The sequence below is a fragment of the Ambystoma mexicanum genome, chromosome 14 (assembly GCF_040938575.1).
Source record: "Ambystoma mexicanum isolate Mex_15411 chromosome 14, UKY_AmexF1_1, whole genome shotgun sequence".
Taxonomy (NCBI): domain Eukaryota; kingdom Metazoa; phylum Chordata; class Amphibia; order Caudata; family Ambystomatidae; genus Ambystoma; species Ambystoma mexicanum.
Genome location: NC_090940.1, coordinates 206,448,645 through 206,470,329, shown reverse-complemented (window position 1 = coordinate 206,470,329; position 21,685 = coordinate 206,448,645). Strand labels below are relative to the sequence as shown.

The 21,685-nt window shown below is 45.7% G+C and overlaps 1 protein-coding gene across 2 annotated transcripts in view; it reads right to left on the bottom strand.

Annotated features, from left to right (window-relative positions):
• HIF1A (hypoxia inducible factor 1 subunit alpha) overlaps nt 1-21,685 on the bottom strand; it is a 650,717-nt gene that overhangs the window by 196,096 nt on the left and 432,936 nt on the right. For both annotated transcript variants that reach the window (XM_069638929.1, XM_069638928.1), the window contains exon 11: nt 21,037-21,159. In XM_069638929.1, coding sequence (XP_069495030.1) covers nt 21,037-21,159 — 123 coding nt within the window. The remainder of the gene's footprint in view (nt 1-21,036; nt 21,160-21,685) is intronic.

The window sequence follows — 21,685 nt, the reverse complement described above, 5'->3', positions numbered from 1 at the left end:
GTGGGGACGTACAAAGCCCCGAAGAAATAGACAGCTCCCTTCTCGCCCTATCCCAGTATCCTCTCAGGAAGGAGGCTGAATGTGAGTTGTCCTCTGCCCAAACATTAGGAAGGGAATATACGGGGGGCCGGCGCACGAAGAGATGCTCAACGGTTTAGTTCTATACAAACTCACTCTGCACACTATTCTTTTAAAGCAGCCGATTGCTGCGGTTGAAAGGCAAAATTGCCCCATTAAAAACTGCAGGAAGGCTAATACCAATTTTCTGGATCCCGCTACCACCCTGTTAGTGCCCACAGGGGTTATGGGGGCGGCTACTACAGGCCCTACTGTATTGCCTCAAATGGCAAAGGAGCTCCAGTGTGCTGATCGGTTTGTAGAAATAGTTCCAATCAAGGACATCGATCCCAAAAATTACAATATAGGGAATGGAAATCTTAACCTGAATGGAAACAGTGTTCCCCCAGAAGCAGACAAAACAAAATAAACAGAAAAATAACAGAAAAAAAAACCATCCCTCAGAAGAAAAAGAATGTTTCCAGATATAAACGGAAAATCGATAACGTACCTAGGAATAATTGGCGTAAGCAGTTGAGAGAAGAAATCAAATCCTCAGAATCGGAAACCAATGGTGATGCAGAGGGGGAAGATGTGATAGTGTGTAGAGGCACAGGGGGTTCTTTGGCCCGGGACTCTAAGTGAGAATCTAAAAAATAAGGGTACCAAGGGGCACACAAGAGTTAGTCAGTACAGTAGTGGGTGCCCTGCAACCTGACCTCTCGACGAAGGGGAGCCTCTTAAACTTCTTCCCCAAAAAATCAAAAGGGAAAGTCATCTATGGCTGCTCAAGCCTTAAATAAGACACTACCCCCTGAATTAAATGAATGTATTGACATGACAGTTGGGGGAACACAAGGAAACCCTTTTACTCTACCCACAGGGATGGTTACAACGCAGGGGGCGGGGGGAGATGGGACTGCCCCCAGCAAATGTAATTGGTTCTGGAGGAACTGCTAATTGTGGTATACTTCCACAATTAGCCCCAACCCTAGGGAGCACATAGGGTTTGGAAAGAGCTTACAATTGAATGGTCCAGAATGTAAAAGGTCTTTGAATGCCCAATCCAATGGGGGTGACTTAGATAACCAAGTCTGTGACACTTCCAAGGGTAAGGTAACCAAAGACTCTGGGGTGAATGATTTGGAGGGGGGCCTGATGATGGAACGGGTTATAAGAGTGATCAAATTGATGTTGGATAAACATGAGAATGTACATATAACTAAAGTGGACTCTTCCCCAAAAGAAAGCACTATACAAAGGCCGGTACAAAATTTGGTAAGGAATGAACGGTGTAAAACTGTGAAGGCAAATACGAGTGATCTAACTAGGGACCACTTGGGCAGCAGTGTACACACTGGTGATGGCAGTAAAGATCTCTCAGATGTGCAGGCTGTGGGGACCCATCTGGAGTAAGACTCATGTCATGCAAGTCTTCAGACGGGGAAGGCTACGAATGGCCACTATGATACAGGGCCTGAAGTGATTAATATTCGGCCCTTTCGGTGTACGGAATAACCTAATATACTAATGCATTACCTTTTTACTCATGGTGGGCCGACATCACTAAACAGACCCACGGTTTTGGCGCTGCTTGGGGAAATTCCTAGCCTATCCCTCATTCCTACGGGTGATATAAAACTAATTGACTTTGTTCACCCGACAAGATATGATTATGTACGGGTTGTTTTCTATTCTCGCACAATTGTAGATACAGTTCTAAAAGAAATTGGTACTTTTCACACGTTTGGTTATGATCTGGAGAATGTGGTAATGGACAGGGGACCGACAATACAGGAAGGCAGTTCGACAAATGTCGATAATACCTTGCCCCATAATACTGTGAATAAAGCTATTAGTGGTTTTGGTGAATCCAATTTCAGATGGCTGGCATTAACACTGCAGGATTCTATTACGCAGTTGCAGGGCTTGAAGCCCAACAGTTACTAACCTGTCTCTTGTAAACTGGAACTCAAGGGGAAACTAGTTTCTGAAGAATTCAGCAGCTATGGGTTCAATTCTCCATGGGTGCTCTATTATCTGCTTACAGGAGACTTGGTTTACTACACAATATGTTCTGGATGGATTCACTGTGCACTCAATTCTAGCTAAAAAGGGCCCGTTGGGGTGCCCTTTGGATGGTCTACTAACTGCAGTTGAAATGAATATTGGACCCAATATCTTAAAAATGTTTAGATCCATGATTGGTTTTTACTATTATTAATTCGGATTGAATGCAGTTTGCTCATCGAACAGTGTCATCTTCTGATAGTAAATATATATTGGAGCTTAAAATTGTAATATTGAAGAACAATTACAAAAATTGGGGGATTATATGCTGGAATGTCAAGAATTATCTGGTAATATGTTGATTCTAACTGTAGGTGATTTTAATGTCGAAATTCCCAGCGATAATTCCAGGCTGCCCCAGGGTGGTAGAATGGGGACTGCAGCTCTCTGTCGGGGAAAGAAACATCTTCACGGATGTCTTTGGGGGAATTTTCTTGATTCTTGGGGCCTACTTAATGCTAGGGGACTCTTGAACCAGTAATGAGGTATATACAACCTGGTTTAGAGGGGATCAAACCAGTGCCATCAATTACATTTTTGCACCCAATTTATTTTTGGGCTTGGCAAGGGATTTCAAGCTACTGATGGTGCAGTGTAGCAACCATAAGATACTACAAATGAGTTTTGCGGGGTCATGGGGAAGTACTGTAGAACAGCGCTGCCAAGTAAATCTACAGACAAATATCGCAAAATCCACAATACTCTGGCATAAGGGCAATGTGGAAAAGACAAATGTAGTTTTCCTCTCTCACTAATACCTCTAGAAACGGGAAAAAACATCTACTATACACTAAAGACACCTTTTCCTATTATGTTGGGAATGTAATTAGTTGTTCAGCAAGCGTACCCAAACAAGGCATGGTTAGGTATAAACATCCACAAAGCTACGATCTGGTCATTAGAACATACAAAAATAAGATCAAGGGAATTAAGATTGCTAGCTAAAACTGATCTCTCACTGGGGGGAGAAATGTATTTAAAAAAAATAATATTAATAACAGATGGAAAAATAAGATTAAGGAACAAAGAGCAACAATGCACCAGAAAGATGTATCCTCTGTGCCTTGGAAGATAAAACTTCTAGATCTTTCTGGTCTCTGGTGAATGCAAACTAACACTGAATAGGGAGGGCCTTTCCTCTACTATTTCTGAGCAACAATGGATTGGGCACTTTGGGACTTTATATAAATCGGGGCAGCGCAATCAGCCAATTCCTGCGTGTATGCGCAATGCTGAATGCAAGCGTACTATCCTACCGGAGGATACTGAAAGATTGATAGATTGGGCCTCTGTGTCTAGGGCAGCGGGACCCAACGGTCTCGCAAATGTTATCTTCAAACACAAACAATTATGAACAAAAAAATTGTTTGTTTTGTTTAAAGACGTTGTTAGGACCCACATAATTCCTTCATCTTGGCACATTTCATATGTGGTCCCTGTATATAAGAAGGGTGATCGGTCCTGCCCATTGAATTACAGGCTGATCGCCCTATTGGACACGGACTCCAAAAGTTTTTCGGGAATCATCCTGAGTAACATACAATCCTGGATTAAAACTAGTAACATTTTGTCCAGATTTCAATTTGGGTTCAGAAAAAGCATGGGGACAGATGTTGGGGGTCTCCTGCTGAATGTTATGCAGGGTAAAGCCTGGAAGAAGGAGGCTGCGCCCATCTATATTGCCTCCATTGACTTGTCAATGGCTTTTGATAAGGTGGATAGATCAATACTCTGGGGAAAGTTAAATTGCTTGGTTATTCCTCCGACCCTCCTCTCCATTCTAATTCTTCTACATGAGGGGTCAAAACTTCAGGTGCGGCTAAATAATCAGGGCTGCTTTTCTACTCCAATTGATGCGCCTAATGGACTGCAACAGGGTTGTGTGTTTGCCCCAACTATATTTAATATCTATGTCTCAGATGAAAAAGAGGTGGTGGAATAAGACGCGTTTGCGCCTCCGGTGGTAGAAGGAGCTAAAATTAGTTGGACTGCATATGTTTATGTTTAGCATTTGTATAGCGCACCAGGTACCCTAAGGCTTAAGGGCACTTAGAAAACGACAACACAAACAATATGAAAACAGACAAGAGTAGAAACCAACTCCAAAACAGGTTCATATGCAGAAATCATACACAGGTCAAAGTCCGGCCTACGAGAAGAGAGCGGTTTTCAGCCTCTTTTTAAAAATTTCTATGGAGGTGGTAGTCCTCAAAGTGACAGCCAACGAATTCCCATTAAGGGGGGCTGCTGAGATGAAAGCTGAGTCTCTGGATTTTTTGGTTTTCACGCGTGGCATAGCCAGAGTGTTTGTTTCGTCCGAACAAAGGGATCGGATATTATTTTTTACTGAGACTAGTTCTTTCAAGTACTGGCATAACTCTGTGTATGCATTTTTGAGTGATAAGGAGCAGTCTAAACATAATCCTGGCCTGTACCGGTAACCAGTGTAGGCTGCACCGAGCCTCCAACACATGGTCTCTTATTGATAAGCCCTTCACAACCCTAACTGCGCCATTCTGTATGACTTGCAGCCGGTGGATGTCCGATAATGGCAACCCTACAAGTAGACTACAGCAATAATCGATCTTAGAGACGATTATGGCTCTTGCCAGAGTTTCGGCATTAGATTCTGATATAAAAGGTCTAAGGCAGCGAAACAGCTTAAGAAAATATGAAGCAGATGAGACCAAATTATTCACTTGGGCGTTCATACTCAAATTTTTGTCCAAATAAATTTCACCTTACTCATAACCTCAATATGGCAGCCTTCCATAATGAAAGATTTGTAACTAGGTCCTAGCTTATCTAATTTGGCCTCTGAGCCAGTAATTAGAAGCTTAGTTTTTGAGCTGTTTATGGCTAAACCATTCAGTACCATCCAATCCTGGATTTTCTTGTATATTTCATTCATTCTTGCTTCATCTTCTGCATGGGAACCAGGTATAGGGATGACACTGAGTGTCATCCGCATAGTTTGCAAATATGATCCCCTCGTTCTCGAGCATCTGGAAAAAGGGAATCAAATATATTATAGAAGCATGGCGACACGCAGGCTCCTTGAGGGGGCAGATGATTTTATGCTCTTTGACCACACTCCAATCGGATTGTAGCGTCTGTTGTGCAAATTCCGGGATTACACGGAGTATAACCACCTGACGATAAATGAAAGTAAAACAGTGATTGTACGTTTACACTTCCGACTGTATGTAAAACAGTTTTCATGGTTCCTGAACTATTTAAAACTTGGGGTAAGACCAAATTTACATTATCTTGGTTACCCTGTTTTCGGAAATGAGCAGAAATCTCACTATAGAGAGAATTTGGATGCGAAAGTTGCGCCACTAATTATCCAATAAAACAGAAGCTCTCACCACAACTTTGTTATGGACTGGAGCTATTTCCTACATGGGTCATGGACAAATTATGCAAATATGAAGCTCGTATCTTAAGGGCCATCATTTGTCTACCAAAGTGCATTTCGTTGGCTGCACTAAGATACGAACTTGGATTAACATCAATTGCATGCATGGTAATTTGGAAAAAGCTCGCATTATTTAGGAAACTGCTTACAACTCTGAGGGGTACATTATATGATCTCTTGGGTTCGGGTATTCGAGCTGACAATATCGCTTCAGCTTATCTACAAGACCTTACAAAAGAATGTATGAACTATCTGGAAACCCTGGGTCTAACACTCGAACTTCTAATGTTCAATCCTGTGAAAGTAAAAAGTGTTTGGAATGGTGGGACTGGGATTCTACGACAAGCAAAGTTGTTGCTACACGTTTTTACAAGCACATGGTATCCCACTTTAAACAGGTGGAGACCCCTGAATCATATTTAATTCTGTTCCCAGACAAAATTATTAGACATAAATATATGCATTTCAGATTTAACATACTTCCACCTAAAGAAATTCAATACGCTCAGAGGTCAGAGCTGGAGAGCTCGTAAATTTGTAGATTCTGCAATGTCCCAGGAGTTATAGAAACATTAGAACATCTGATGTTAGATTGCTATGCACTGAGAACAGCTTGGATACAGTATTTTACTAAATTTGTTGCTATCACCAGTTTGGTTAATCTGAACTCATTGTGGTGGCAAATGCTGCATGGAACAAGTAAGCCGCTACAGTTGGCAGTGTTCAGATTTTTATGTAAATTGGGGAAAGAACTTGAAACTAGCGGAAATGGTGCGGAATGACCAATAATAACTAACTACGTAGAGATTCTAAATATCTGCTGTTTTATGTTAATTTTGCTCGAATATTCCCTGGTTATTTTCTTCTATGCTCTCATATGTTCTCTTATTTGAGTTGATTTAGTTGATTTTGATGTTGTGTACGTCTTTTTCACTTCTGTTATTCCACGTTTTTAAACTGATTCTGTTGTTGTGTATGTGATTGCAAATTTGTACTGTATTGTAGGATGAATTTCAATTTTGCAAAGGTTGGCTTTATACCCAGAAACAAATAAACAATAATGATGCACTACTGTATGCGAACAGATTTATGCCAGACGGAATCAGGGAAGACACCACAGCTCTTGACATATAGTTCTGGGGACATCATACTGTACAGAGACCCTGGGTCTACAAGCATTTGTAGCTGCACTCCATTGACAGTTAGCATGGCCCACTGCCCTTTCCTCTGCTCACTGCTCACGCTCAACAACACTCCTTCGCGCGACTTACACACTCTGCTGTGCACCCAGTCGCTGACATAGCCAACCACGCTATCAGAATTCCCATCAGGATCAAACATCCTCACTGTCTGTGGTCCGCAAATGTCCTGCACACGCAAGCAAAATGTCCCTTTCCATTGCACCTCCTGTACTCCGCGTTTCCTGCTGGGCAGTCCCTGGCTCCTGTGGCGTGCACCCTCCAGCCACATCTCCTGCACATTTCTCTTGTGGTAAACATTCCTTTGTTGTCCCTGGTGTACATGTTCTCTCCTCTGCCATTTTCTCCTTTGTTGGGTCTACCCTTGCATTCTCCAATGCCTTTATTGGTCATTTCCACCTGTACTGTCTCACTCCTTTCAGTTACTTTCTGCACACTTATCCGCGACTCTTTGATAGCTGTTAGGACAGTTTTTCTAAGTCCAACTAAGGGCTTCGTAAAACCATTCAACTGAGGCAGTACAAGACTCCACTCTTAGTAAAAGGCTGTACCACCTGAGTTCATGGTAGCGTAGATAGAACAGCCAGGCTTATTTTAGGAGGGAAAGAGGGCTGTAGAGTCAGTACACATGAAATTGTAATACAAACGGTCCAAAGAAACACAAACTCTTTGTATTGTAAAAAAAAATAAAGGATATATTTAAATACAGGTAGGCCCAGACAAATCTAGGGGTAAGTAAGTACTAACACATTATATGAAATCACAGTATAAAAACACAACACTATACTTGAAAGTACACAGACCCAAGTATAGACCTTATTTGAAATACCCAACAGTAGTTTCTAGGGGAGTCAAAACCTTTTTATACACATTCAGTATGGGTCAAGCCTATTCTTAGGGAGTAAAAACCAATGGTTACTTTTTACAATTACATTCAGTAATGGAAGGGCAGTAGACCCTTCCAGTTCTATAAGTATTCTCAGTACTGCCTCTTTTTCGTCGTCATCGTACCTAGCGCCTCCTGCTGCCCTCAAATAAACTTTGAAGGTGTCTATCCAGAGGTCCAAATGTATGGGGGGGGGGGATCCCTTGGATTGGGTAAGAATGCCGGCGTGGGACGAGCGTTGCTTTGCTACATTCTTGATGTGTGGTGCTTCCTTAGCTAGCCTTGGCTTGGGCGTGGCTTCCCCTGAAATGCTTGATTGGCAAGGTGAAATTGCTCTTTACTAATTCCTAATAATGTCCTGCTGCCCTTATTGGCAGTTGATTGTGCTGTATTGCACCACTTAATGAATTCTGTTGGTGCACCTTGTTGGCAGTTGATTGCATGGAATTTTGCATTGCAACACTTAATGAGTTTAATGGTTGCACCACTGTCCCTTTTAGCTGCTTATTAACTCAGCCTGTAGGTGGCTGCAAATGTGGTGGGTTTATAGTCCACTCCCTCCTGCAACGTATCCTGCAGGTGAGCGCTGAACCACTCAGCTGGTTAGCCCCTGGTGCTCCGAAATTGAAAACTCGTTGTTTGCCTGGCAACGGCTGTGCGTGCGTGCACACACACCAGCCCTTGCTCCGGGCCCGCGAGGCTATGGTGCTCGTGAACTATGGGGGCCCTCCTTCTGGATATGCCTCCACCCTTGCAACCCCCCCTTTGGGGCGGGGCTGCACAGGGCTCCTCCGGACCGTGCCCACAGAACTCTTCATCGCTGCTCCCTGCACGTCGCTGCGCCGGGAGGGGGAAGGGGGGGGGGCTCACCGTCCTCTTGCCTCTGTGTGCATGGAGGCATCACCTCCCTCCACACACCTGCCGGATGGGCACCGGACTTCTCGTGCTGCTGGGGACACTCGAGCGGCTGACCGCTGCAGGCCAACTTCCCAAAGAACTGGTGCTGTACGCGTTCCTTTCTTCTGCTGGAGTTTGTCGCTACCTTCCTTGACGCCAATGAAATAACACAGGTAAGGTGGATTGGGGTTGAACCGAAGCTTTATTCATTGACAAACCCAAGCGCCCAGCAGGTTTCTCCCCAGCCAACAATTGTCTCGAATGTGCAACCTTGGACATAGGTAAAAGGTTCCATCACAACAAAGAGTCTTAGAAGATACTTGAGAATGAATACAGTGACACCGGGGATAGAGCACTCCTGGGTATAATTAAGGGAAATCTATTAAAATTCCGGGACCTGGCAGACCACGAAGTCCGTTTCACAGCCAAGCTGACCGTAAATAGGGAGAGGAGGACAGACCAGGCCGTCTTCTTGCGGGAGTAGTCAGAGGAGAAAGGGAGAAACAGCACATCACGGGCATCACTGGTCGAAAGAGCAACCATATAACTAATGTGAGGGAGATAAGCAAGACATTCAAGAACTATTGCCAAACCCTATATGCAAACTCAGATGCCAGAACTAAGATAGATGTATAGAGATATCTGAATGCGACCTCTCTGCCATGTCTGGACCGTGAGGCGGTAGAAAAGCTAAATCACCCTGTCACACTAGAGGAGATTGCAGAGGCTATATCCACACTTTCTTCTGGGAAGGCCCCAGGCCCGGATGGACTGGGAGTTGAACCCTATAAGGCTTACAAGGACATACTAGTCCCCCGCCTATTTAAAGGGTTGGGGAGGAGTCGTGCCACAGTGGTCAACTTCCATCTTCCCTAACCGAGGCAGTGATAACAGTACTTCTGAAACCTGACAGACCCCCCCCCCTCCCCTCTGTGATGTCCTCTTAACGTCCACTGTCACTGATAAATGCAGACATAAAAATATTTGCAAAAAAGTCCTTGCAAATAGACTCCTTCCATACATGCCAAGCCTAGTACACCCTGACCAATCAGATTTCATCCCGGGTAGATCGACCGCATTAAACCTACGTCGTCTATTCGGGACAATGTCCCAGATAGACCCAGGAGCCTCTGCTGCGGTACTCATATTAGATGCCGAAAAAGCTTTCGACTCCATTTCATGGAATTTCTTATTTGGGGTACTGAACCGATTTGGTCTGGGGGGCGGATTTATAAATTATGTGAAGCTATTGTAGGCAAACCTAACAGCCACTGTACATACCAACCAGAACTATTCCACTCCCTTTGCACTGGCGAGGGGTACACGGCAGGGATGCCCTTTTTTGCCCCTTTTATTCGCTTTGACAATAGAACCACTTGCATGCCAAATTAGGAACTTCCATGGCCACCGAGGTATACATATATCAGGCACAGGTAATCTCACTTTACGCAGATGACACCCTCCTAAATCTGCGAAACCCAAACTCAAACATTAAGCCGGTGTTGGATGAAGTTGGGGTATTCACATTACACTCTGGTTACAAAATCAACAAAGCTAAATCATAGCTATTCTCATTAACTGATAATACAAGGGAACGGACTAACCTTTATGGGCTACACTGGGCTATGACCACCGTTAAATATTTAGGGGTCATGGTGTCGCGGAAACTGAAATTACTATTTGAAAGAAACCACAAACAATACAAACGCACTAGAACTTAAACTAAATGTGTGGACCAAATACCCAATCTCACTATATGGTAGAATCTCACTTCTGAAAATGGTAGTGGCACCCAAACTTTTACATTTCTTGCAGAGGTTTTTGAACAGATTGCGATCACTGGTCATACAATTCATATGGGAGGGTAAGGTTGCTCGCATGAAGGAACAAGTTACTTACCTGTACCTGTTCTCCTGCATGGGTCTGGCATGGATTCACATGCTCATGATTATTCCCAGTCGTCAATATTCCCTGTCGTCAGGCTGGGAATCCTCGGTAAAGAAAAAATCAGTTTGAGTTTCACTTCTGAACTGTCTTTCTCCTAGCAACCAATCACTGGTCTCTGGGTCATACTGCCCCCAGCAAATGACCGCCCTCTACCTAATCCCTTCCTCTGGCAGCCATCTTCAGATTTGGTAGCACGTAAAGTGGCAGTAGGACCAAGAGAAGAGCCCCAGAGGGGTAGGCGGGAGGGGTTGCATGTGAATCCATGCCAGTCCAATGCTGGAGAACAACAGTTACAGGTAAGTAACTTGTTCCTTCTGCAGCATGGGATCTGGCATGGATTCACATGCTCATGAATAAAGAAGCAACTCTTAACTCCTCACCAGGCTCACTTTCAAGCAAACCACGGTTTTTCCGAACAAATTATCCCAGTCGAAAGGCATGTCCAATACCCTCGACTGCACCTCCTGGCGAAAGTTTGTGGCCTTCAACCATCCCCGCCGACGAAGGCAAACGCTGTTGCCCATTTGGCGGAATCCTGTATCGGCAATGTCCGTGGCCACTCTGATAAATCATAGGTTAGAGAGTATTGCTGTGCCTTGGGTTTTTACTTTGAAAAAACAGGGTGGGTTAATATTACGTAACCTCCCCTTGTCAACCCAACATCATTGCAGTAAATGCATCGATGTATATCGCAACTAGTCCTATTGACAAATCAAATGGGACATCAGAGGCAAGAAATAAACACAGTCAATGTAAAAAGTACAAAACAATTTTGTATTAGCAGTATAAAGCAAAAAAAAGGAATTGTTTGTAGTCATTAGGACATAAATGACAAAAGCAAAAAGCAAACAAATAAAAACACACACCTAATACATTCATGTTCATTGATCACTAGAAATATAAGTTTGAATCTGGGAGGTGGTGTGGGATAGAAGGGGAAGCATGCGTAGAGGGGAAGTTGAATAGTTAGCAAAGGTAAAAAGGAAGAAGCATAAAGTGGTGATAGCAGCAGGAGTGGGACAGAGTCGTTTCTGCCCTACCAGAGTGCTGAGAACAAATCAATTGGCTAAACACAATTTGTGCAAATTAAGCTGGGCAGTGTCACTTTGTTACTCCCAGTTAAAGTCTGTATTGGGAATGCCAACAAAAAAAACAAGATGGTATTTCTTCTCGGGTGTAGCTTCGTTTTCCGAGATCAGGGTTTGCCAACGCAGTGGGGGAACTTTGTTCAAAAAAGGAGAGGGGAAAAAGCAATCTTTGTGTGGCTGAATATGATCACACCCACATGCCCCTCACATTTGTTGCGTTTTGGCGTTTGGGACCAAAAAGAGTTTAAAGAAAAAGTATTCCGCCTTCATCAGGGCAGTGATGATCAGGTTCTGCAAAACAGAAAGGAAAGAAACCCTGGTGAGAGAGAAAGTTTTTAAGAAAGCCATGGGGGGGCGGCAGTCAATGCCAATTTTGTAGATGTCCAAATGATGGTCAAAGGTTAGTTGTGATGTTATTTATGTAGAAGAAAGAAAAAGGATTCTCCACAAAAAAAGCATACATAGTAAGTGTGTTATTTGTACATAACTTTCTACCGTGGCTGCCTAATCAACGTTGAAGAGGATAGAAAAGAGGTGCAAAATTTTCTATCCAAGTATTCCCAAGTTCTGGTGCCTCGAGACACACATCCCTCCACCGGCCACATGCCACATTGTAATCGTGGAGGTGCAAGTGAAGCTGCATATTGTGAGAACTGGGTACCTTAGTGACCAGGAGAGTGGAAAGCTTCCTAGGTCATGTACGAAGGAATGGCCATTCGTCCTCAGAATTTGTATAAATTGAGGGAAACCGGGCTGGTGGGGATGTACATCGCTGTTTCCAATGTTCGCTCAATTGGGCTGCTGTACAATCAGGCTGGCCGGACATAAAGGAAAAGCTGAGTGTCAGTATTTGGGAAAGAAATTCATTAGGCAGTTACATGGCGTGCATACGTCCTGATGACGGTTAACGTGTGTGTTACTAACCTACACACCCTGTGTTTCCTGTCCTGGACATAGCTGGACAGGAGACTGAATTCCGGCAATTCCCCGGAGTTGGGAGAGTGCGTGCACCAAACATCCCACCATCGGGTGCTTGTTAGCAGGGGATGGGGCCAGATGGTGTCCTGTGCAGGAGTGAATCCTGGACGGTGGACAGATAGGGGGGAGATAGAGAGAAGGGAAGGGGGAAGAGTAGAGGAAGAAAGGGAAGAAAACCCTGCATTAAATTAGGGCACAGTCATTGGAGAAGGGGATCCATAGATCGGATTGCTTCCCAAACGGGAGGTCATCTTACCTCTATGTGGGCGCTGCGGCTCGCGTGTGCGAAAGCTGCTCTTATAGTTTGTGGCGCTGAGAAGAAACCTTCTTGAGACGGAGGCATCTGGCGAACAAAACTCTGCTCGCTCGGAGACGCTGGGGACGGGGCTCAGCGCTCACTGTGTGCAGGTTGGTTGTTAGCACCCGACAAGCAGCGTCAACTGAAAATGACAGATCCACTCTCCCTGCAGAGTCAGTGCAAGGCGGGAGAGCGGTCTGGTCGCTAGGCAACGGATGCTAAACCCGAGTGAGAGGGGTGTGGCTTGATTCAGCTAGTGAGGAGAAAACGTTCTGTTCGCAGCGGGACAGTAAGGGAGGAAAGGAAAGGGGGGGGGGAGAAAAAAGTACTGGCTTGTCTCCTAATTTATTATTGGCGGGTTGGCCTGCCTATGTCCGTGGTGGGTGTATGTTGCCTGATGCATCAGGCTAACCCGAATTAAACATGGTCGGACGGAGTGGATGGGTCACGTGGCCCGCATACTGTAAAGTTCTACCAGCAATACAGGTGCTGTATTAGGCCTATCTTATAGTGGTTTTTCTGCTTGTTCCTGCCCCGTTGTTGCGAGTCGTGATTTCCCGGTGGGACAGGTAGAGCCTAATTTGGCTAACATCTCATGTCTCATCTAAGCTAGAATGTGTGCTCTAGAACCCTCTGCAGGGTGTGTACAGGGGTCGGGTGAGCATCTAGAGTGGCGAAATGTGCATGACCCGCTGGGTCGCATGATCCTCAAATTGTGCCCGCCTGGTGGTAAGAGCCCTGCCTGTGTAGGCAGGTGGGTGGGTGAAATATGCGCTTGGAATCCTGATAGATTGTCAAAGCTGGGGATTATGTAGTTCGTTGAGGCCATGATCAAAAGTATATAGTTTGTGGATCCATCTGCTCTCTGGGTTTAGGAGTCTGGTCTGAACGTTAGGGCCCGAGTCAACTTTCTGCAGCACCCACCATAGGAGGTCATCTGGTGTATGACGGGTCTCGGTGTAGTGCGCTACCATTGGAGACATACGGTATTTACAGCAGATCCTGGATCGGTGTTCTGAGATCCGGGTTCCCACCTGGCCACTGTGATGGCATGATCCGATGCCACCTCGCCCTCCTGCAGGATCTCCAAATCCTCCGCTCTCTTGTCCTCGGGAAGGAAGTCCAGGAGGGGAGCGATCTTAAACCAGAGCTCCCTGTCGTAGCGCACCACGATGGCGAGGGCGTTGGCCGCCTTAATGGTAGTCGCTGCCGATGTGATGACTCATCATCCCATGGTGTCCAACTTCTTCCCCTCCCTGTCCGGGGAGAGGTCGTGGACGCAGCCAAGCCAGAGGATTTCCTCCATTGCAGCCGCTGAGACTACTGAATCCCTGGAAGGCTGGGACCTTAAACACTTGGGTGCAGAGTCCGGCACCCTGTACTCCTTTTCGAACCGGTCCCTCTTCGCCGGGGCCAACAATGGGTTCTTCATAAGGGACAGACCCTCATCCCAAATGTCGGCCAGCAGAGGAATCAACAGCACAGTCTTCCTCTTTGCCTCACGGCGTTAGTACAGGAACCCCTCTTTCTTCTTTTCCTCGGGGGTCAGCTGAAACAGGTCAGAGGCCTGATAGATCATGGCATAGAACAAGCCTATCTCGTTGGACGGGGAGGCTATGGGCGGCGGAGATGGGAGGTCTCCTAACTCGCCGTCGTCGTCCGTGCCCGTCCCCATCATCGCCGTGTCCATATCCTCCCTCGGTGGAGGGGGGCGACGGGTGAAAAGGCGGTGGAGGGTGCGCTCTCCTCTTCTTGGTAGGGGGCGCACCCGATGGCCCCGGTGCCGCAGGATCTTCCGGGCGCCACAAGACCCTCTGTTGACGGAAGGGGCATCCTCGTCCGAATCTCCGAACACAAGGTGTGGAGCACCTGGAGAATGTCCACCAAAATGTCCACTGGGGTTGCTGAGGTGGCGGAGGCGGGAGCAACGGTGGCAGCGGTGTAGGGTTCTCCAACTCATCCACAGCCTGCTCCTCCTCGTTGGTCTTGTCTCCACTCTCGACGTCTCCTTCGTCGGGTTCCCTCCCGTAGGCCTTGGCCTCGACAAATTTCTTCTCCAAAATCGTCTGGAGAGTAGACAGCTCCTCCTCAGAGGAGATGTCCGTGCCTTGCAGGACCACTGTGCACCCCCTCTTCTGTTCGACCAGGGGTGATGGTTTCAGGGAGATGACGGGCATCACCTTCTCCGGCGTCTTCTCTATGGGCTGGAACGACGATTCCCTCCTGGCAGGCAAGGAAACTCTTGTCTTGAGGGCCATACCCTGCAATGTCCGCGGCCTATGCTAGGGACGCCATCATGCCTTCCATGGATGGCTTCGCCGGGTGAATCAGGGCCTGCACGACCTTGGTCGAGCTAGGGGCCTTCACCTTGGGGGGAGAGGGGGGAGGATCAGTGCCCCACTCCCCCTTGGCCTTCTCCAGGATCTTACTCGGGTGGTCCGACTTCCTCTTCTTCGCCGAACCGGAGCGTTGGCTCATGGTCCAAGGTGCCGGGGACGCTGTGTGCGCCCTGGCCGGCAGGGAGCCTGTCGCAACGGTGCTCTCAGTGCCCCCAGACTTGCAGTGCTTGGCCTTCTGTTGTGCCTCTGTCACTGGGGCGCCCTCAAAGAACTTAGAAGACCGCTCAGATTTCTTCTTGTGGCTGGGGGAGGCATGCTGCCGGGACTCACCCATAGCAGGGGCCTTGGCCTGCAGCCACTCCATGAGATGCCTGCGCCGATCCTTCATGGTGCGGGGGACCATCTCTTGGCAAAACGCACAGTCATCCTCCACGTGCGATTGGTCGGAATGCAGGCAGTAGAGGCACACGGAATGCCCGTCGTACAAGTAGATGTTCCGCAGGCCACATCCTGGACAAATCCTGAACAGAGGCGTTGAGTCTTCCTTCTCCTCTGCATGTCCCCGAGGGGTAGGCCTTGAAGAAGCTTCTGGAATCCTCCAAGAAGAAACTCGATGAAAATACGCCCTTGAGGGGCTCTGAAGAATCCAAAAACAGGTCCCGGTTAATCGGAAGATGGATCGATGGAGGTTGAGGCTCAATTGACCAGAAAAATAGAGTAAAACTCTTAGAAAAATAGCAAAAGGCATTAAAAGCTCGAGAGCTATAGCACGAGGACTCCCAACACTTGAACGTGTGGTACAGATCTGGAAATGGCTGCCAGAGGACGGGCTTAGGTAGAGGGCAGTAATTGGCTGGGGGCAGTATGACCCAGATACCAGTGATTGGTTGTTAGGAGAAAGACAGTTCAGAAGTGAAACAAACTGATTTTTTCTTTACCGAGGATTCCCAGGCTGACGACGGGGAATATTGACGACTGGGAATATTCATGAACATGTGAATCCATGCCAGACCCCATGCTGGAGAAATGGGAATCCATCACAGAACCGTATGACAGAGGCGGCCTTGCAGCCCGAGTTGTGAACTCCATTACATAGGCACACTACAGATACTGAATCACCACACAAGAAACTGGAAGGTTATGGGGCATCCCCGACTGATCTTAGGTCAGTTATACTAAGTGACCATTACATAGACTCATGTTCATATGACCCAGGGCGCACCACTTTAAATGCATGGAACCGAATATATAGATGATTGGGCACAGCTGCCCCATACTGTAACAGCATTCCATTATGGAACTGCCTAGGGCTCCTTCCTACATTTGATATAGATATCCAGACAGCGTAGGACCAGGGTAAAGAAATAAAACTAGGGGATCTTTACACAGAAGGCAGGTTTGTCAATATAGAACAATTTAAAACAAAGTTTGGCAACAACCCAGTGCCGGTGCTGTAATACTATTGCATGCGTGCAGACATGAAAAAAAAAAGTGGCCATCATTCCCACAGGAACCGGAACCTAGCGAATGCATTGAGATGGTGGCGACAATTGTGGCGGGGGGACAATTGTAAGGGTCTACTATCTACGCTAGGGTGCAAAACGGAAGTGAAAAACACAGCACATTTAGACTGAACTGGGAAAGGGACAATGAAACCTTTATAGAGGAAACTAAATTTCAGAGGTACTGTCTTCTCACAAAAAAAGTCTCGTACTCGCGACTCTGACTCGTACAATTTAAGGTACTCAATAGATTACACCATACACAGAAGAAAATTGTAAGGTTCTCCCCCAACACCGAGAATAAGTGCCCAGAATGCAGGAAGGACGCGGCAGACACCATACATATGTTCTGGGGGGACTCGAAATATCAGAATTATTTTTTGCAAAAAGTGGCTGAGGTGTTACACAAAATGACGGACACCCCCCCCTACAATGCTCCCCCTCAGGTACCTATTCGGAGATATTGGGAATACTAGGGCAACGATCTGACAATTCTCTAACATGGGGTGCACTATAGCTAAAAAAAATATATTATTAAAAATAAAAACAAACCTAACGCCGACAATACAAGATTGGTTTAAAGAACTGACTTTCTCAAATGAAAGGGTGGAGGGATATGTGGGCACTGTTCCAACAACTTGCAGACCCACATAAATAAGGAATAAAGATGCACCGGAATCATGTTAACCCTGTATTGAAAGGACATGAGATGTAATGTGTTTCCTGTTTCGAAATAATGTGAATATGTAAGCTGAGCCAGTAATGGCATAGAAATACACCATGTCGTCAATGTGGAGAGTATAATTCAAATGCAATATGTTGTGGTCTACCTGTAACCCAATGCAAGCAAGTTAAATATTTTTTTTTTTTTAAAGTGCAAGACCATATATGAGAGCAGAGCCCACATGAGAGAAGTCCTCGCAGGAGACTATACCAGGCAAATGCAAGTTGAAAGCGTGTTGATTTGAGAAAAGCCCTGGCAGGAGAATACACCAGGAAGATACAAGTCACAACATTCACGTGAGAAAGCCCTGGCAGGAAAGCACACAAGGCATCATCAAGCTGAACAGTGTGGACTATACATTATTCAAAGTAGTCCCGATAAACGTACTTCAGGACTAGCAAAAAGACTGTGGAAACACATTAAAGACGAGAAAACCTCGCAGGAGAGTATACCAGGTGGTTCCATGTAATAGTGTCCCCGCAAAAATGTCTCCGGACAAAAAAGTGTCACTGTTTTTTGTGGAGACATTACATTGAACATGCGGGAGACACCCCTGCATACCCCAAATTATTATTTTATTTTTACAATGGGAGCAGGGGACATCCCAGCAACCCGCCCCCATACATAATGTTACCATATATAATGCTGCCAATGGCTTTTCTCGGTGACATTATGTATGGGGACATTATTACCCGATACCTACCAGGGATCCCAACAAAAGGCTGACTAACAGCCAAGTTGTTTTGTATACCAGTTACGTTGTTGATCACGAAAAACGTAAGGAACTGATATTCTTGAATATAAGACAGAGTGAAGAGACATCTAGGGGAACGGAATCACCCTCTGGAACAAGGAACTCTATCCTTCTAGAACATTTGTATTGGATTAATTTTTATTTTAACCTTTGTACACTACCAAAGGCCAAAGACATTACCCTTTTCACCTTACAGTTAATTTTGTTAGAATGTGAGGGCCATGGGGGTACTGTTGCGTGGCTTGCCAAGATGGCGGACCGTGACAGAGCACCACATCGAGTGGAGGACTTGTGCTCATTCTTAAGCTGTGAGTGTGGACAAAAGGAGCTGGAAAATTAGGACCCCACAAATAAATGGTGGGTGCTGTGGGTGTGCAGTCAATGTCGACTGCAAAAAGTCGAAAACAATAATATCGAGAAAAAAAAATGTCGAAAAAAAACCTGAATGTGTTTTTTTTAATTTACGTTTTTTTGGGTTTAGCTATAAAAAAAATAAACGGGGGTTGGGGGAAACCCCCCCCCCCATAAAAAAATTAAAAAGATTTTTTTTTTCAACATTGTTTGACATTTTGACTATAAACCGGTGCTGTGATCTACACCGCCGGACAGCGCTCCTTGTTTTTATGGACCGGGGAGCTGGGCCCTGCTGAAGCCCCACCCGGTTTCACTCCGAGACACAGCTGTGAGGAGCAGTTACAGGCCTATATCGAGAGACCGGAGAGCGGGCACTCGGCATGACAAAGCTGATCCACCGTGCATCGACCCCCCTCCTTTCCCCCAACTTATGATCTTTGGCGCTCGAGAGGAAGATAGAAGTGCCCTATTCCGGGGGGACGCCCAATATGAACACACGCATGTGCAGTGCATGCGGGCAGCTGACTGCCTGATACTGACCCTTTTCCTCTGTGCATGACCACTCTTCTGGGGGCTTCAGTCGCGTTGGCAAAGCAACACACTAATAGGAATTTAAGTATTAGCTTGCCCCACATGAAAGGTGCGGTACCTGGCTAGGGTTTCATCATGCAACCTCACTTTACCAGGCTTGGGTGGCAACACGCGGCTCTGCAACGCAGTGGTGCACCTGGGGCATGGCCTATTGATTGGTTTGTCATCTTAGGAGTTCCACAGTGATATTGACCCGACACAGCAAGGTCATCCTACCTCCTACAATAACAAAATAGCTGGATAATTTGATCGGATTAGGATCCTCACCGAGACCGAGTAGCGGAACCTCCTTCAATCTTAAGCAGAACCTACGAGGGTGCCACTACCTGTATGTTTGTATTATAACCATCAACAAACGTACTGTAGGCGCCATGACAAAGGGGGATGGGCATAAGAAAAGTGGCACAAACGACAAATTCACAAGACCCAAGACTAAATATACAGAAATGGCAGGGGAAGGCCCAAACAGCTTGGCAGTAGCAGAGGAGACTCACATCTCTGCACCTATAGATCTACAGGGTGTTATGGACTCAATGCAACAAGACTTTGCAGCAATAAATGACAAACCAGACGGAATTACGGCAAATGTCACGTCAATCCGCAATCAACTTGAGAAAGCGACAACGCATAACGGAAGCGGACAATTGCATCAGCAGCGCCAAGGATGCTGTAACATCACTGTAGGGCAATGTAACAACCTTAGCTAAGGATATGAGTGTTGTGAAAGCTAGGTGCCAGGATCTAGAAGCAAGGTCACAGCAGAATAACGTACGAATCATTGGAGTGCCTGATGATGCACTTACAGGCACCATGGAGACAGCTGTGGATGGTCTGCTGAAAGAAATTCTTGGCAATCCCAGTTGGTCCCCACTCTTTGTAGTGTAGCGTGCACATCAGGCACTAGCAATGAAACCAAGGCCTGTAGGGTACCCGAGACCAATAATAGCCCGTCTGATGAACTATCGCGACAGGTATCTGGCTTTACAGGGTGCTCGCGAGAAACAGGAACTAAAGCTAGGGTCTAACATTGTGTGTTTTTTTCCAGACTACTCTATAGCTGTGCAACAGGAGAGGCGCACCTTTGCTGGAGTTGAAAAGCTTCTCGGGGAACACAGGATTATCTATGCTATGCTTAAACCAGCTAGGTTGCGCATACAGTATAAAAATAATACCTACTTTTTCACATTCCCAGAAGAGGCCACAGCCTTCATTGAAACTCACGTCCCATAACCATCGACATGTGGCCCTGCAGGGACCTAACATTTTGTTTCGTAACATCCACCTGCCTTGATTCTGTAAAGATGTGTTTATGGCAACTTCCCACGTACTATAAATGTAAGGCCTGCACTTGGGCATCTATAAGGTCCTCCACACATAGCAGCAACTGTTGCCCCCCGATGCGAATGCATACAGTTGTCAGATTAGGTGGGGTAGTGGGGGGGGGGAGAAATACAAAGTCAAAGTTTGGGGCACTAGGAGGGAGGGGTTGGGGAAGTTTTGGGGAGTAAATGTTATAAAATGACATGGTGAATAGGTTAAAATCGTTCATCGCATGGAAGGACAATGTCACGAATGATCACAACCATGGACACAGGATGACGACAGGGAAAGGGGCCAAGTTGGGGCTTGGGATCACCAATAAAGACACAAAGTTCAGGGAAAGAACTACTGGGAACCTCTGCAAACCAGAAAACCAAACATTTTGGGTTGCCATAGGAGTTTAAGTAGGGGTGCATTATGCATCATTATTTAAGGAAATCTGAGAACATTGCATTTTAGTAAGAATAGCAACAATGCTGAAATAATTCTGACACAATGAAGGATTCAATATGGATTTGAATATAAATTATAGAAAAGAAATTCCTGCCGTCATAATTTTTAACATTACAAAATACCCAGAAGATTACACTTTTTATTTTTATTTTGCATACCTTAGCGGAAAACGGAGCCTTTGGTTCTGTGTCTACTGCAAACAGTTTCTCCACTAATTCCAACTTGAATCCATTAGAAATATCATTATCCACATCAAAACAATACGCACTGGGAGAACTGGGCTGTGGAGGAAAAAAAAAATAGTTTGACCAAAGTTTATGAATACTCCAATTGCACTGTCAAAACAGCAGTGCAAGTAATTATATAGCACTGTCAGTCATTTCAAACTATGAATTACTGTGGACTCCCAGAAATACAGTCTGAAGTCAACACCTTTTAAGGTTAACTCTTAGGTAACTGGCTCCTCTAAGTCTTCTTTCATCATCATCATCATCATCATCATAATAAACTGAAAGTGAAAGGCAAATGCTCAGGATATTGTCTCTTGATTGGTCCACACACCCGCTTTTAGTACCTTTTGAGATCTGTGCTTTCTACTCTACTCTCCCGTAGGAGGGTCCTACCAACTGCAGTTATAACAAGCAGCTCAGATTATGTTAGGGAGTTTTACAGAAATTCTCCTTATGTAGGAGTTTAGAAGACTCACACTTGGAACACAGGGCTCCAACACTTAGTATAGGCCTTACCCAGACATGTTTTGTTGGTAGCAATGGCTGAGCAGCCAGGCTTATCTTAGGGCAAGAAAGG